Source organism: Erithacus rubecula (assembly GCF_903797595.1).
Source record: "Erithacus rubecula genome assembly, contig: scaffold_100_arrow_ctg1, whole genome shotgun sequence".
Lineage (NCBI taxonomy): Eukaryota > Metazoa > Chordata > Aves > Passeriformes > Muscicapidae > Erithacus > Erithacus rubecula.
This window is the reverse complement of record NW_027636406.1, coordinates 73,683-91,701: the sequence shown is the minus strand read 5'-3', so window position 1 is coordinate 91,701 and position 18,019 is coordinate 73,683. Positions and strand designations below refer to the sequence as shown.

Here is an 18,019-nt window from a genome sequence, read left to right as displayed (position 1 = left end):
TATTAAGAAAAACAGCAAATTTAAAAGAACAGAAGTGCTTTCAAACCAGAATTTCCAATGACACAAACAGTTTTGAAACAACTTCCTATGTAGTTACATTTTTTCTTCTAAATTTAAAATTGGCTAATTGTGTCCCAGCAAGGGAGGAAAGGTGAAATTATGTCCCAACATTTTGAAGCACAAGGAAGGAAAGGTGGAAAATGCCCTGCAGGGAGATGCAGTTAGAGATCTATAAAGTTTATACGTGTAAAAGAAAATAGTATTAAACACAGTATGACAGAAAAATGCAACAACTGAGATAACAACAATTCTGTGGAGCCAGCAGTAAGAAATGGCAGTCACTGGGTGTTGGTGCATTTCAAGCAAAGAGCTTTGCCACCTCCCTCATTGTGCATTTCAAGCAAAGAGCTTTGCCACCTCCCTCATTTTCCTCCTCCTGTCGGGTTTGGAGATCGCAGTCCAGCCCGCCTCGCGCATCCTCCTCATGGTCCTGAGCTTCAGAGCAGAGCCTGGGGATTTCTCACTGCCTGCAGATGGAGTCTGGAAAGGGAAACAAAGCCATCCATTGGTTTCTCTAAACAATCTGGTTATTTGGTTTGATCTTATGGAAGGGTGACATACCTTTTTTGGTGCTGTGGGATGTAATTGTGAAGCTTGTGGATAATCTTTGTACAAGGTTTTAAACATTTCTTCTTCTGATACTATGCTCTAATAAATTTAAAAAGATATTTGGTCACATTATATTAAAAAATACTTTTTCTTTCCCCCTAAGGATATTAAACTATGAAGAAAAAAAAAAAAAGGTAAGATATCACTATGAGGCGTAACAGTTCAAAAAAAATTATGTACATATAACCACAATTCCAGAAAGAGTAAATTAATAAAAATACATAAATATTGTATTGAATCTTTCTCTTCACTCTAAGGCACAGCAGTGAGCACCAAGAACTGTTCAGCACAGGGTTTGCTCTCTGACTTACCAGCAGGTCAGTGTGCTCAGAGCTGTCTGACTGAGTATCCAGATGGATAAGCACTTTTTGTTTTTTCCTTGTGCTCTGCTCTGAAGGAGGGTTTGTGCTTCTTCCCCTTGGCAGTTTATCTGTTGGAGAAGTCTTTATAATATATGTCTGGGAAAGAAAAGTTTTATATTTTTAAATTCTATTTTATGGGGTTAAGTATAGAATCTAAACCCAAACTCATGACCCAGTTTATAGGCTGAGTCCAAGAGAGACTGGTGGAACTCTTGCTTTCCATCCAGACACAAAACAAAAACCCAAAAAAAGTGGGGTGGGGTGGAAATATCCATTTTTTGGTTGCAGACTAGGAGAATGAACAGGAAGCTGTGGAAGAATTGAGTTTCATAGCACCTTGTGTCTAAGTTCATGTTTATCTGCAGAAATTCTGGTTATTCTGAACTGCAGCCACTACATGTATATATCAAATACAAAATATAAAATATAGAATATAAATATAAAATATAAAATACATATAAAATATAAAGACTATATAAAATATTTAAGCAAATAGAGCTAACAAAAGGAAAAGGCTTTCAGAGGAAGATTGATAGCAATATCAAGACTGCTGTTACTTAGAACAGTCCTTTCACTAGAAGTTAAACTGAGAAACATTGCAATAGTCCAGTCCTTTTTCAGAAAGATAACGTCAAAAGGGTGGTGGATTCTATTTTTCCAATATGAAAACCACTCCTGACAGGGAAGAAGGGTCAGGAATACTTTGATACTTCAACAATTTTTACAGCTGTATAAGCTTTTTTCCCTTCCATAGAGAAAAAATTGCTTTTACAAATGGACATGTTTGAAGAATAAATAAAACAATTCTGGTGACAAAAAGCAACAGCTGATCAAGAAAAATGACACATTGGGAGCCCTTCCATAAACTGCTGTCTCATATCTCCATGGAATGGTATTACCCTTTAAAATCCCTGCTTATCCAAGGGAAAAATAAGAAATACAGACAGAAAAATACAAGGAGAAAAATTCACTGTTAGGAGTTACAAAACTTCAATGTTGGACTGCCCAAAGGGCAAGTACTGAAGGAGATATATTTTTCTTTTCCATCATGTTGACTTCCACAGGAATATAATTTGAAGACTTTCTATTTTTTTACATGAATATATTCATTAGATCTAAACAAGGTTTAGCAGTCTCAGGAACATAAGTTTGTATTTTCTATAACTTAAAAAGTTTTAAGTGAAAAAGCACTCCAGTGTCTTTTGCTGAATGCAAATCAATTATCATGGCACTTCAATTGATTCTACACATATAAATAATACCAAATTCTAAAACCAATTAAAAAGTTGCAGTTACCTTGTTTTTCTTTTCACTTTCAGGAATCACATTTTGAGAGTGATGTTTTAAAAGATTCTCCTAAAAAAGAGTTGTGTGACAGGAGGTAAATACTCACTTGAGTTCAGTTGTTAAAAATCTTCTTGGTAATTACAGAACACAGTTTGTGATCACAGACAAAGTTGACACAAATATATGACCAGACATTGTTTCTCTATTTATTTTCATTCCTTTTCAACTCCTCTAGAGCACAAGCCCAGGCCACACCTCTCACCCACACTCCCCAATCAGGGAAAAAATCCACCTTTTCTTCCATTTCTGCTTTCAGTTGTTCCTTAAGGGATGACAGTTCATTTTTCAAACATGACAGCTCATTTTCCTAAAAATTAAATAAAGGGTAGGGTTAACTATGCCCATCCTGAAAAAAAGGAAAACAGTCCAAAGTGAGACAGTAATCATTAGATACAAAATATTATTTTATTTGTTTTTCAACCTTATACTTGAAGCTTTGCTTTAGCTTGTTTAAAAAAGACTGAAGTGCTATAAGAAAGAGATAATTGATCATAAGTGTTCAAGGTAAAACTTTAAAACACTTGGGAGAACAGGGTAGAATCTAACTATTTAAACCAAAAGTTTCTTATTCAAACTGTGAAGTCAGAACATGACACACTATCTGGAAGAGAAGACACAAACACACTGCTACTCTTAATTTATTTTGAGAAACATTTGGAGTTTTTAGTGCCCAGAATAAGAAAATAAAAGCAAATAAATTAGTGGCTGATTTTTACTGTTCAGTCCCACTAAAGCAGATAGTTAACCCCTCCCCACCTCGTTGTCCATCTTGCTCTAAACTAGCCCCTTCATCCAGAATGTTCCTTGTTCCTCCTCCCATTAAGTTGTCATTCCCATTTTTACCTACCTTTTAGTCTGGAAACTTCCCTGTCAATTCTTCACAGCCCCACTGAGCTGTTTCAATTGTTCCCTCCCCCTGTGTTTTCTCATTGGGTTATGGATTGTAAACTCTGCCTTATGCTCCCCCCTATTGGTTAAAAATTTAACCTTCCCCTCTATAAAAGTGCCTGCACATCCAATTTCTTGGTCTTTCATCCCTGGAAATCTAAGATTTACCTTTCAGTGCTGCAAAACCCTGGAAGAACTTTTCAACTGATAGAACTTGAGAAAAAAAACAGACCTGCAAACAACAATTTTCTCCCAAATCAGAGAAAAGGAAAAAGTGAAGACATGTGAAAAGAACAACTGAAGTCAGTGAGGGAAAGGAAGGAAAAGAAATGCTGCAAACATGAGAGCTGAGATTCTTCTGCAAGCCACAGTGAGGTCAGGTGGAACTGCTACTTGTAAAAATTAAAACCACACTGGCAAAGTTCACAGAGAATTGTCTTTGTTGGGAAAGATCCCAGAGCACAGCAAGAAAAAGAAACTCCCTAAACAAACTGAAAAAAAAAATTTAGAAGTGACAAACTGACTAAAGATCATGTTTTGTCTCCCTGTGCTGTCAGTGGACAGGAGGGAGGGATTGGGGAAAAAGTGTTCTAAATTATTTTATTTCTCATTACTCACTTTTCAATCTATTAATACTCAATTTTCTTGATACTATTTAAGTTTGAACCTGTTTTACCCTTAAAGTGTTTTTCTCCTAATCGTTATCACAACTCACGAGTCCTTCAATTTTTCTTTCCCCTCCTCTGCTCACCCATAGCAGAAAAAAAAGGAGTGAATGTTTTTTTTGTGCCTGCCTGGTGCTCAGCCAGTATCAAATCACACTGCACAAGGACATCACTGAATTATTGAACATTGGAAAGTAATCCTTACCATTGCTCTTTCTGATGAAAACTGCTTTTGCTGTTTAAATTTATATACTCTCAACTCTGCATCTTTTTCTTCAACCATTTTATCATATTCATTCTGTGTTAAAAAAAAACCAACAAACCAACAAACTCAAAACATGTGACACATAAAAGTTACAATTATGGATCTATCCAGTCTTAAAACACAATTTTTTTAAACCAGAAGATTCAGAAAGTACCATGAACAAACACTGATGCTTCTGCAGAAATTGTAAAACAGAAAATGCTTAATGCAGTATTATTTTGTGGACTGGCAGGGAGTGTTTTATTCCTGTGTATTCAGCACCTAAAAGCCAGCCATGCTATTTTTGTTAATATCTGCTAAAAATATTGCAAAAGTGAGGAATAGAAAGGTAAATTAAAAGGTGTCAAGGTAAACTGCTGACAGTCACCTCAGAGAAAGAGGCCAAACTAAAACTGAAAAATCCTGCATTCAGATGGTATCAAAGGAAACCTGAATTAAAAAAAAAAAAAATTAAAATCCTAGAAATTTAGAGAAATGGAATTTATCTGTTTTCAAAATCTTCAAATGAATTCTATTTTAGGTGATGAAAAGTCACTTTTTTTCCCAGATTCAGGCCTTTTTTTTGTTCTGAAAGGTTCTTAAGACATGACAAATCAGAGCAATCAGGAAAATCTCTTGCCTTGTGCTTCTCCATGAGTGCCACCATCTCAGTTATCCTGTGCTGACATCGGGTTTCAGTTTCTCTCTGTATCATTGTTGCTTCCTCATAAAGCAACTTCACCTTTTCTACCTGTTAGCAGCAAATTGCATTTTATTCACAAATATAACAACATATTTTTTTTTAAATCTTAAGTTTAATTTCTTCTTCCCCCTGTGGGTGCAATGTAGTCCCACTTGAACTTCATTTGCTTTTAAGATCCTTTTCAAAACTGAGATTTTTTTATGAAGATTGTTAAAATGAGCAAGATTAAAGACACATCCATGGAAGGCAAGTTCAATTTGAACCAAAGTTTCAAGCACTCTGCCCTAACATTTCTCAGTATTACCATCAAAAAGTATATGGGCAGAAAAATACTAATATGGGAGAAGTTATAATCTAATTTAGCTATGCTGACTTAATACCAAAGGTAGAATTTCCTTGAGCTGTATCTTGAAATAATGAAATTTTAACTGGGTTCTTCTTTTTGAAGATATATTCACATCCTTCAACTTCATCACCTAAAGCTTTGCTCACAGGCATACACAAGAATTTCAATTTATGTTGATAAGGCTGAAATCTAACAGCAAGGAATCTGGTCAATAAAACTTCATAAAAACATTTTAAATAAAAAATATTCAATAGCAGTAAAAATTAACACCTCTCACCTGTTCATTAAGTTTATTTTCATTCATTTTTCTTGTTTCTATGTCTTTTTGATAGATGTCAACTGCTTCCTTATGTTGCTTGTTCATATTTTCCATCTCTAACTGCAATTTATTCACCTTTTGAGAATGCAGAATTGCTGCTGTTATTTGCTTAGGAATTAATATGTTAATGATTTTTTTAACCTCTTATTTTTGAGCAGAAACACAGTGTTAGTTTTCAGGTATATGATTAAAATTCCTATTTAAAAGTTCAGCTTTTTTTCAAGTGAGTTAGAAAATATTCAGAGAAACAATGGTAACAGCACAATGGGAAGGATTGCCCTACATGCTGTGAATTCCTTGAAAAAAAAAACCAAATACAAATGGAGATTTTATTCTCCCTCTTGTAAATCTAGATGAGATTTTCACAGGTTTTATGGTACATTTTTCTCCCAGCTGTGCATTTTGATTACAGTTTTTCCTTTTAAGTTCCTCAAATGAATATCCTCAAAAAAAATCCACTTCCTTCTTCAAGTGCAGTAGCTAAAGCTGGACACAATATTCCCATTAGAGAGATTCCCACTGCAGAAAACATTTAAAGAACAGCCTGAAGTGAGTCTTTTAAATTCTTTTCTGTCACATTGGAGTTACTGTTCAGTCCACTATCAATAAAAGGAAAATAAGGAAAGGAACTGATTAGAAACATAATTAATTGTGATGTGAAGTCCATCTCTTTTAAATGTCCAATAGTCAGTGCCCAAGATTAAAAATCTTCTAAAAACTGTGACTTCATTCCTGCCAAATCTGTATCCCAGATCCATAAACCAGTTCAGAATGTATTTAACAATTTATCATTAATTACACTGAGACTTAAAAACACTCACCTCATCTTCTATGTGATCTTATTTAAACCTACCTTCTCTTCATAAATACTGATTTTCTTGCTGTCTGCAGTAATTTTCTTTTTCAGCACATTATTCTGTTGAAATAAAGCAAAACAACTGTACCTTAGTAACTTAACAGAATTATGTAATGGTTTAAGTGTGTCAAGAATGGCAAAAAATTCCAGTTTTCATTAAGTTCATGTTATTGAATTGAGTTCATTCTATAACTATTGTGCAGTTCAGGTTCCAGAACAATTCTCCAAACAAAAGAATGTTCAAATAATTACTGTGATATTTCTGTTTCTTCATGACCTTAAAAAAGGCTCCTCCTGAGCAACCACAGGGAATAACAAATGAGAATTAAATGGGAATTAAAACTAAGATGCTGCTGACAGAAGGTGTGGAGATGTCATGACAAAAAATACAAGTTATATATATAAATATATAAATATTTACAGTGAAGTTACTACAATTTGTGCTAGTGCAGAATTATTTTCTACTAGTGGTAACTGTAATAGGTCTTTATTACAAATACATAAATAACACTATGTAGTAAATGAAAAAATAGAAGTTTATTAAAGGTATTATTTTTGTAATTGCTTTTTTTCAAATTAAGGCTAATTTAATAGATCAAGTGATTCCAAAGATGAGTCCTTAATTTGCTCAGTTAGGATAAGAAAGGAAAATTTTTAAATTACATAGGTGTGTCTAAGGATATCACAGCAGACAAAAAATGCTGAAAAGTCACCCCAAAATACCATGTGCTGATGTATTTGTAACTTTCAAAATCTCTACATACCTCCTGCTGCAACTCTTCAAAGCATTTGGTTTTATTTTCCACCTGTTTCTTTAAATTATTCACCTGAAAGAGATATTTCAAACATTAATTAAGTCCTAAAAATTACTCAGTGTGTTAGCAATTCCTGCCAACATTCTCAAACATGCACTTGCACCAGTCTGGTTTATTCTGATGGGACTGAAATACAAACTGATGTGTTAGAATTATTGAAATTTTAGACATAAAGTCCTACAAGATGTTAATTAATAGCAGTGAAGCAGTTCCTTAGTGGTTATAGAGTTAAGACAGAAGAAGGAAAAAACCCAATATCTTCACAATTTAAAAAATACATTTGTATGAAGTTCCCTACAATCCATGAAAAAATGAATTTTCCCAATTATTTTCTAGAATCTTCAACTGCTTTTCCTTTCTTGAAATTTCATTTTCAGTGCTCTTAACCTGAAATTACAATTGGGCATCTTTTGACTTTCACAATGAAATTCTGTAATCCATTTTAATGGATTGCTTTGAAACACTAAAACTCACATTGCATATAAAAAACTAATCCAGAGCTCATCCATCACCCAGTGGGTAGATGAAAAAAAAAAAAAAAAAAAAAAAAAAAAGCAGGTTTTCTGTTTGCCTGAAATCAAATAAATCTTTAATATTCAATTTCCAATCAAAGAGTAAAAATCCCAGTGATTGTGCTTGTTTTGAAAATAACAGGGCTCAGCAGCTGTGAAAGAATAAAACCTCTGGCACAGACCACATCCCCCAGGCAGAGCTTTGCAGAAAAAACCCAACAAATATTTTACATTTAAATTCTGCCCTGCAGGTTGTGTAACATTTTCTCATGACATGACTTACATTTTCTTCTTTTTCATCCAGTTTACTTTGCATCTCTTGAGCTGTCTTTGCCATTTTCTCCTTCAAAGACTCCAATTCAATTCTAAGGGCCAAATTAACAAACATTAGTAAGCATTGACTAAAAATTACTCAAAAATTAACTTCTTTTCAGTACTGCTAATAAACTCCTATTTTATTTTCTAAAAAGAGCTGTTAATGGGAACTTCAGAAGGTGCTCAGTGAAAATGTTCTTTTAGTTACAGAAACAGAAAAAAAAAAGTCTTAGAAACAATAAGTGTTTCTAATCTGAGAGAATTTCTGCTTGGCCAACAGCAATATTGAATAGTTTCTGTTTAGCTGTTTTATTTAATCAAAAAAATCCCAGAAAGCAGCATATGAACACAACTATCAGAATTTTTTTCCTTTAACAATATCAGACATGAACATTTGTTTTTACTTGCCTTAGCTGGGCATTTGCCTCTTCTAGGTTTACAACTAACTGCTTTGTATTTTCTTCTTTTTTCTTACTATCCTAAATAAAGACCCATGTCAGCAAAGAAATAAAATTCAAAGTGATCTCTTAAAAAATTCAAAGACATCCAAAGCACACTGACCTACCTTATTCACAATACACTTTCTTTCCAATTCAAACACAAAAATAGTTTGGGTACTCTACACAACCATGTCATGTTGCAATTTATCATCTGATTTGTAAAATTGATCATTGTCCTTTAAATAAAAGCTGGAAGTTTACAACTTGCCTCTTGTTTTTCTTGCAGTTTCTTGAGTTCTGCAACCACATCATTTTTCTCTTGTGCTATTTGTTCTTTCTCTAGTGAAACCTTATTGAGAAACACTGTTAGTTGTTCATTCTTTAACCTAATTTAAAACAAATGGCCAAGAGGAATAAGAACATGCATTTTGAAATATCCTTTTAAGTTAAATGTACCCATTATTAAGTGTTACTCCATGATGAAAAAAGTCCAGGCCTTTATCTACAAAGATAAGCTTTGCAGCAAAGTCACAGTGATATAAAAAGGTGACAGAAGAAGTAAAGAAAACCAGAGTCAATTCTATATAAATATAATGGTTAGTGAAGATGATGTAGCTCAAAGCAGGACCAACAATGAATTCAGAAACTTTCTCTTCTTGTTAACAAAGTCAAAGAGATATAGAACAACTGCATATTCCATAGAATAATATAAATAAAATGTAATTTACAAAGGTAAGTATATCATTAATGTCATACTGTGTGGTTCCAAATTTCCATTAGAAAACAATCACAGCTCATTTCTCTGTGTACCAAAGTAACTCCTACATAACACCAAAAAAAAAATCAAATATTATATTTTCAAAATGGTCATACCCCTCTTGTTCAAGATCTGTTTTCAGACTCAAAAGCTGCTTTAAATAATCTTGTTCCTTTTCAGCTGTGCTAGTCAGCTGTACTTTCAAATCATGCATTTGTTTCTGCAAAAGGAAAAGGAAGAGTTTTGAGCATACATTATAAACTCCAGGCTTTCAGAAGAACCAATCCCAGCCATGGATTATCCAGACTGTATTTTTACACATCTCTGGTGGAATATGAAGTGGTGGGAGGGAGTGAACTCTGACACCAGTGCTGTGAGTTTAATTACCCAGTCAGCAAAACTACTAAATTAGGTTCCTTGGACATAATTTTAAATAAAGACATTTGCTTCAAACTTCATAAGCCTTTGCATTCATCTGAATAAATTATGATGTGTGATTGGCTATTTACAAAAACATGTCACTGTCCTATTTCAGACCTCTCTGATTTGGAGAGCATTACAAGCAGTTGTGTAAAATGCACACCTGATTTCAGACTACCTTCAGTTGATGCAGTTTCTTGTTAGACTTGTAAATATAAAATCAAAATGAAAATAAACCTCCATTAAGAGTGTACTTCATATAGCTTAGACTTCTGTGACAGAAAATGGGCCTTTGTCACAGAACACATAAGGTTCACAGAGGACAGAGTAATTAACTTCTGTAAATTAAGAAAAAAATGGGAAAACTTTCTAGCCAGAGGGATATAAAGGCATTTGAATGGGCATGAACAAAGAAGGAAATAACCAAAAATCTTGACAAGGAAAAGCAAAACACAGGAGACAAGAAAAACAGTGGCAATAAACAAGTTCTTCAAAGAAAACACTGAAACTGTGTGTGAGAAAGTTCAGTAGAAATGTTAAGGTAGATTGGACTGTGTTTATTTATGACATTTAAGGTACTTACAAAGCAAGAGGAATTTCATATGAAAAGCAAATGCCATGAGATTAATACAATGAACATTTACCAGAGTTTCTGATAGCTCTTCAAGCTGCACTTCTTTCTCACATTTTACTTTAGTCATCTTTTCTATAGCACATGCAATGTAAAATTAATGGAACATAAGTAATTTTTCATATTTAGCAGGCAGTATAAAACATTTACTTTTTTGCAATACCCAGTTCTCAAAATTTATTGGATTAAGTTCAGCTAATTTATGACTTAATCTAAATGTAGACTTGAAAAAATGATTAAGAAAGACATTAGCAAATCTATGTCTGAAGAGAAACTAATTATTTATCTTAAAATAAAATTCAGAACCTATTATGTTTTCCACAATTATGGCTTCAAATAAAACATGGACTGCAAGACCAAAGTATTCTCCAAGTATTGATGCATCTGCATTGTTCCAGGAAAAAAAAAAAAAAAGAGGATGGATGGTCTTAAACCAAAATTGTTTCCATTGTAAAAATAAATTTAGGAATTCCTGACAGGTACTGGTACTGTAAAATCATTTCTCCAAGTACTAGATACAGTCCATTTCCAGAAAATATTTTTATTACTAGCTAGCTCATGTTCTGCATTTCTACAAGCCTTACCCAGTTCAGCAGACTTATTTTGGAGCTCCAAGGTACTCATCTTTAATTCAACTTCATAATTTGTTGATCTGAGAAAATGATAATTTAAAAAACCCAAATGTATAGTACAAAGCACTGAAACTCAAAGGACAACAGGACAGAGTCTCACCACAAGCACTTTAAGAACATTTATTATTCAACAGGCACATGATACATCAGCCTGCAGCACATATCAAATTTCACTTTTACAACTTAAAATAAGCAAATGTATACTTACAGAAATTTGCATTTCTTAAAGACAGAATTATAGAAGTTGGAGGGGGCAAAAATTTACTTTTTATCGACCAGTATCAACCAGCACAAATAAAAAAAAATTACATTAAATTCTTTGCATTAAACCACTGTATCAAAAACCTTCCAAATTTCAACTTCATTTCCAATTGTTCTTGATTTTGTCATAGACTGCAACCTGTGAGTCTCTGAATTGAAACTCTTGAATTTACCTATTTTGTTCCTTTTGCAGCAAGCTTTTCAAATTGGCAGTAGAAATCTCAAACTCCTCTGTCATGGCTGCAAGCAAAGCCTTCACTTTTTTACATTCTTCCTCCTGTGCTTCCTTTTCTCTGGTGACCTCAATTAATGTTTTCACTGTAGTCTGGAATTCAGTTTCTAAGTTCTTCTGATTAGCCTTCAAAACATGATATAATTTCCAAACATTGTTTTGCAACAAACAGCTACAGCTGTTTCATATCTAAAGTATCCATAATTATTTATTCAAATACTCATCTAGTCTATTTATACTGTAAAATTATAAGCAAGGTGTACCTCTGCCTTTTGCAATGAAATTTTAGCCTCTTCCAGCTCTGCTCTCAAATGTTCTTTACTGACCTCAGATTCCTTCAACATTTCTTCTTTATGGGCTAAGCAAAAAAATGTATGTTTATATTTTTAAAACTAGGATATTTACTAAAAAATGCTGCTATAAATGGAAGATTACATACATTGATAGAATTTAACAAAGACCAATGGTACTGACATAATATACTATAAATACTTTGAATATAGATGGCTTAAAAATATTGAAAATCAAACTTTTAAAAGTGTCCTCAGTGGCACCTGCCTGATTGTAAATTTGCAAAACTGAAGCAATGGATTTCCCCCTTGCAATTTTCAAAAGTTCTCACTGCTTGACTTCCCCTAAAAACCACCCTGCCAGTTCCCATCCCACATAAGCAGCTTCTGTTTCAAACAAAGACAAGACCCTCAAGGCCCCAAAATTCTGCTGCTGAACAAACAGAACAAACAGAACAAACAGAACAAAACTCTCATGAGCCTGTTTCCTGTGCTTCTATAAACAATTACATTCAAACACAGCAGACAGAACTCTTACATTTGGCTTCCATTAAGTCAGCTATTTTATATTGTGATGTCTGCAGCTGAGCCTGGATGTCTTTTATTATTCCATCTTGTTCATCTCTCTCTATGGTAAGAGCTGAAATCTAGAAAAATTAAATAAATATCATCATGAAGTCTGGGAAAGGGACAGACTCATTTCCATTTGTACCCCAGGGATGAGAAGCAGACATTGCTGTCATTCAGGTTAGACAAGGTTGTTAATCTCAGCCAAATATTGATCAAGTCACATTACTCGAATTAAAAAGGTTCTCCAGTTCAAAATCAAACTATCAATTCCAGTAGACTAAAGGTCTGAAACATCACCAAACTTAGCAGAATCTGACTTATTTTCTCCTAATACCCAGAATTTTCTACTTTTCTACTAATACCCAGAAACACTTCTTGGCTCTTGCATTGCCCCTTTAGTCACAAATAAAGTTGTATCACATATTAGATGGTAAAACTGAGCAAACCTGCTTTTCCTTCTGACTGACTTCCAGTTTGTATTCTTTTTCAAGCTTGTCCACTTTTTCTGCTTCTTCTTTTACTTTTGAGATACAGTGATATCCAAAGTTAACATTCTAGCTGAAATATACTCCAAGTTCAATACAACTTCCAGTTTAAGATTGCTTGCAATTGTACAGCTATACATTTTGTTTCCCAAGAGTAATTGTTGAGGCAATGTTTGATTTTATAATTAAATATAATTGTTTTGCCAGCTTTCCACAGAATTAGTCCATTACTCCGTGTTTGTTGTAAGAAACTGACAGAAAAGAGCATGTGAAAATGAAACAGGAACATACAGAGAGAGGCATTTAGCTGAAGTTTATGTAGCATTATGCATTATCATGTAATTAATTAAATACATGAAATAAAAAGTGATCTCTAGACTGTACTTCACAGACAAAACTTGGACTTTGAGTGACTATTTGAAAAATAAAGTTGCAAATTTGGCCCAGAGGAATAAGAATAGAAGGGGGCAGGCAGTGAATGCAGCCAGCATGAACAGAAGAGGGTCCCAGTGTCCCAGTGTGAGCTGCTCACCCTTCCAGCAGTTCCCATTTGTCTGACACTGCCTGTGCTGTGTGCTAATAGAAGCTGTGAAGTGCAAAAGTGTTGAGCCTTATGAGCAGCATAAAAACACAACAACAAACAGAATTCTCACATTTGAAACTCATTTCCAATCTGTCCTCCTCTGCCTGCACACGAAGGCCTTCAAATGCCAGTGTCATTCTCTAAAAACAAAATTTGATATTTGAAGCTCAGTATTGGACACTGGAAGTTCCCCAGGGGCTGCTGCCAACCTCAGCCATTGTGAGAAATCACCAGGTAAGTGAAACAGAGTCCAAAAAGAAGACAGGAGTTCACCCAGCACCAAGCACATATCACATGGATCTACATCCCCACACTGCTGCATATAAAACAAAAATAATTCTTGAAAAGGGACTGAAAACCTGATTTCCTGCATCACACATGACATGGATATAAAATTATCTCAACATAAACATGTCCCTCAGCTCAGTATGTCCACTCAACTCACATTCCTTTTAGCAAGATTATGTCACTCACTTCTATGTTGCCATGAAGTTCCTCATACAATTCTCTTGTTTCTTCTCTTTCCTGTTCATCTATCAAAGCAAGAATTTTTTTATTTTTTTTTAAAGAATACCAGCTGTCCAAGTCATTATGCTTAATTAGCATAATGAATTAAAAAAGGAGTTATCAGCTCATTTCTTATTAAATAAGTCATTATGAAATATGGTGCCAAAAATCTAGGGAAAATGTGCCTTTCATTGAAATATAAAGCAATCTCAGCTTGGAAATTTCCTTCCCAATATAATTTTTTCTGTAAAAAGTGTCATTTTGAGGATAAATTTATGTAACCATATTAATTTTTATAGCATTAATGTTGTTGAACAATAATTGTCAAAACTGTTAGCATTTGATAAAGTGTAATGTAGGGTTTAGCACTGCATTTCTTCCTATCAACAGATACCTGTGACCACAGAACTGTCATTATAAAATTATAAACTGTCATTATAAAAAACAACACTCCATGCCCTTATTTTCCTTCTTTCCTTTCACTTTTGTAATTGATACTATTTTTCCTTAAGAAAACAATTATGGAAGAGAACAGTATGAAAATACAGCTATTAAAAATGAACAGTACATCTATATACAAGTGTTTCTAGAAATGAGGCTAAAAAGAAATAAGACACTTCTTAAATATCCAGGATCAAGTTAGTAAAATTTTAATGATTACAATAACAATTCTACATTGCATATAAAGTAAAATTCCCAATCAAGAACATGTTTTAAAAACCTCAAGAATTTAAACTTTATTGACTTGTTCTAGTTTTGTGAGCCACTTAAAATTCACTTCTCATTTTAAGAGTCACATGCAGCCAATCTCAACAGGAGAACACAGCATGAGAACTTCTTTCTGTTTGTGAATTTAGAGCAAGCTAGAAGAACATTTGCTCTCATAAATCAAAAAGAAAAAATTATTTACATTTGCTGGTTTTCTCTGTGAAGTGAGTGCAGGTTTCCTTGAGCAGATTACACAGATGCCTGGAAGCAGTGGTTCTAAAGGAGGGAAAAATATCATGTTTCCACAGGAGTGCACATTTAGTATTTTATACTAAATATAAATATATACTTCAATGTATTTATATAATACAGAAATATTTGATACTAAGTACCTAAAGGGTAACAATGACCTTCACAATCTGTTATATGAAACATGAAAACTGCACAAAACCATCTCTGTGGTTTCATTACTTACTCTTTCAAGAGATCTTCACATTCACATAATGCATCTTCCAGTTGCAAATAGAGTTTATCATTTTTTAACTAATGTCATAGGGAACAAATGCAAAAAGACACTGTTATTGAAAAATACATTAGAAATACACTTTGACTTCTCAAATCAACATGAAAAAGTAATTTTGGCTATCAGTAGACAGAAGTCCATTTAACTGGTATTACATGCTACTCAGCATGTAATCTTTTTTTTCCATCTTTTTTCATTTCATTTCATCATCTTTTGCATGAAAGGCAGAGTAATTAATGAACAATAATTAACCAGCAACTGAGACCCAGGTAAATGCTTCATGCACACACTCAGACAGGACAGGTGCACACACCTTCTCAAAATAATCATTTTCTCAAGGCACAAACCAAACTGCAACATTCTTTAATATTTAATTGTACTAATAATATTATCATACTAAATCAGGAAGCACTTCACTTCATCTATTCAATGTATATATAAAACACTGGCCTGCAGATCTTGAATGGTTTTATTCTGTGCTTCAATAATCTTTTAATCTTCTTGGTGTTCTCTTTCTTTCTGCTTTAGTTCTGATTCCACAGTCACTTTCCACTCCTTGATCTTCTCAGCCTCTTTGTAGAGTTTTGAGAACGAGTCAATCCTTGTTTCTGTATTCTATTAAAATGGGTTCCACAATTTAATCTCAAATGCTATCTAATTAATACTGTTGTAATTAATATATTTATCCCTTAGAAACATCACAGGAGTAATATTTTCCACAGATGGTGATATGAGCTTATACATGATCAGGAGGCAAAGTTTAAATCTTTGTGCATCCACTCTGTGGATACAGACCACACACAATGAAATTCTCCAACCTGCCTTCAGACACCAGCCAAAAGATGGTTTTAAAGAAATTAAAACTGCAGCACCTTGGTGCAGTCCTGATGGTACTTTAACAGCTGCTAGGATTAAAAGAAGTCTGCTCATCAGGGATATGAAAATCAGCAGGGGGAACACAGGAAATATGTTTTATTTTGTGGTTGTAAACAGTGTTTTGTAGCTGCAAAGTAGAGAAGCTTTTACAAAAAAATGAGTTGTGCTAAAGCAGAAATATCCAGTGCCTGAGGAAACCACTAAATTCACTGTTTTACAGATAACACAAAGCCAGGCAGGGTAAATGGGATCATCTACTTCAGTTTTCCAAACAATATTCTGACTTCAACACTGCTGTCCCTCAATAGAATATTCAGAGCCAGTTCCACAGGGACACTTAAGTGTTTAAATCTTACTCTAATTAAAACTCAGGCTTCACAGGCACTTCAAAGAAAGAAAAAACAGCAATAACAACAAACAACATTACAATATTTTAATTATTAAAGATTTGTCTCCAGGCATAATCACTAAATCACAAATATCTCTTCTAAGTGATTCAGCTTTAAGCAGGAGACAGAAAACATGATTCCCTTTTGACTACTTCCTTTAGCCTGAAATATCTACTGAATAATGCTTTAGGCACTATTTGACAATTTGAATTAACAAATTCAAAGACCCCAAGAAATAAGATATGCATAGTTGATACTTAGCTGACCTCTTCATGTACTTCAGAGCAAGGCTTCACTTGCTGTGAAAATATATCTGAAATATCAAGAGATTTTTGATCAATGTATTTCTAAAAAAAAAAAGTAACAGTGAAACTATTTAAAATCGTTATAAAACTGTAAGACTACTCCAAAAAAATTAAAACTCGACAATGTAAAAAAAATGTAAAGAATGTGCACAGCTGATATTTTAGTCTTACCTAAATCAGTGATTTCTCCACGGTTGGACACATCAAATGGCAATTTAAAATCATCATCTGAGCACTTGTTAAAACCCTGCACAAATTTAAAAATCAGTTTCTTATGGGTAGATTTGTAAAGAAGGATAAAACCCGGGGAAAAAAAAAAACAAACCCTACAGATTATGTGAAAATAAAATTTTTCATTAATGTATCAGCTGCCTACAATTTCAAAGCCCAAGGTTTTGGTGATGGCTTTGGAACTTGCTTGCTTTTACTTCACCGTGGTTTATGGAACTGTTGGGTTTTAGCAGTTTGCTTTATTATTATTATTTTTTACTGTGGCCAAAGGGGAAGCTTTCAATGCAGGGAACTCTGCAGCTCCTGCCTGTCTGTGCACTGGTGCATGGTAAAAAACCCAAGAAGTTCAATTACTTTTTTGAAGACCAGTAGTTGACATTTCTTTTTTGCTTTACTTCTAAGGGCAGTTCAAAACCATATCTGATTATGTTTCAGCATGAAAATACCCTTTTACAAGGTTTTTAAGTCACTGAAGTTTGTCCTCTAAACAGAGTAACTCATCTGCTGTCAGAATATCCCGTTTGAGTCTCAACTTATTTCATAAGGAGCTTCGACATGCAAAAATAACTTGTTGAATTCCCATAACTCAGTGCGGGGACAGAATTTTCACAGCACACTTGATCTGATGAGAGCAAGATATCAACGCTAGTGAAGTATCTGAGGGGGGGTGGGGAAGCGTCCCCAGCGCCTCACCTGGGATCTGCCCACAGGCCATTGCCCAGCGCTCAGGCGCGGCGGAATGAACAATTTAAACCGGCTTTCCTTCTCCATGGCGGCAACAAAAGGATGGGCAGGCGGCTCCCAGCGCCGCAGCTCTGGGCGGGCGCTGAGGGCGGGAGGGCGCTGAGGGAGCTGAGGGCGGGCACTGAGGGCGGTTATGGCATTGAGGGCGCTGAGGGCGGTTATGGCACTGAGGGCGGTTATGGCACCGAGGGCGGTTATGGCACTCAGGGCGGTTATGGCGGTTATGGCACTCAGGGCGGGCAGTCGGGCGGGAGCTGCCGCCCCTCAGCGCCAGGTGGAGGCGCCGCCTGGCGGGAGCTGCTGCCGCGCAGGCGCAGTCGGGCGGGAGTCGCGGCCCCTCAGATATGGCGCCGCCGGAGGGAGCGCAGGCCGCGGGGTGTTGGCGAGGTCTCGG

At 34.8% G+C, this 18,019-nt stretch overlaps 2 protein-coding genes and 1 long non-coding RNA gene across 3 annotated transcripts; all 3 read right to left on the bottom strand.

Annotated features, from left to right (window-relative positions):
* Positions 1-396: 396 nt before the first annotated feature.
* LOC306815115 (synaptonemal complex protein 1-like) lies at positions 397-8,115 on the bottom strand (the record flags this gene model as incomplete). The annotated part of the gene is made up of 6 exons (XM_079331741.1): positions 8,010-8,115; positions 7,164-7,226; positions 6,397-6,459; positions 5,502-5,618; positions 4,816-4,926; positions 397-540 (listed from the first exon to the last, which is right to left on the bottom strand). The coding sequence occupies exons 1-6, from the start codon at positions 8,112-8,114 to the stop codon at positions 397-399; spliced, it is 603 nt and encodes a 200-aa protein (XP_079187867.1). The 5' UTR covers position 8,115.
* A 306-nt stretch (positions 8,116-8,421) lies between these two features.
* On the bottom strand, positions 8,422-15,234 carry LOC306815114 (synaptonemal complex protein 1-like; the record flags this gene model as incomplete). Its single annotated transcript, XM_079331740.1, has 13 exons — positions 15,033-15,234; positions 14,760-14,833; positions 13,817-13,875; positions 13,413-13,482; positions 12,721-12,794; positions 12,243-12,351; positions 11,678-11,772; positions 11,356-11,540; positions 10,874-10,941; positions 10,303-10,364; positions 9,355-9,458; positions 8,750-8,867; positions 8,422-8,520 (listed from the first exon to the last, which is right to left on the bottom strand). The coding sequence occupies exons 4-13, from the start codon at positions 13,477-13,479 to the stop codon at positions 8,422-8,424; spliced, it is 981 nt and encodes a 326-aa protein (XP_079187866.1). The 5' UTR covers positions 13,480-13,482; positions 13,817-13,875; positions 14,760-14,833; positions 15,033-15,234.
* Positions 15,235-15,292: 58 nt separating this feature from the next.
* On the bottom strand, positions 15,293-17,691 carry LOC306815124. The gene is made up of 3 exons (XR_013777320.1): positions 17,575-17,691; positions 16,612-16,658; positions 15,293-15,695 (listed from the first exon to the last, which is right to left on the bottom strand). It is a non-coding gene; the product is annotated as an uncharacterized lncRNA (long non-coding RNA).
* Positions 17,692-18,019: the final 328 nt, after the last annotated feature.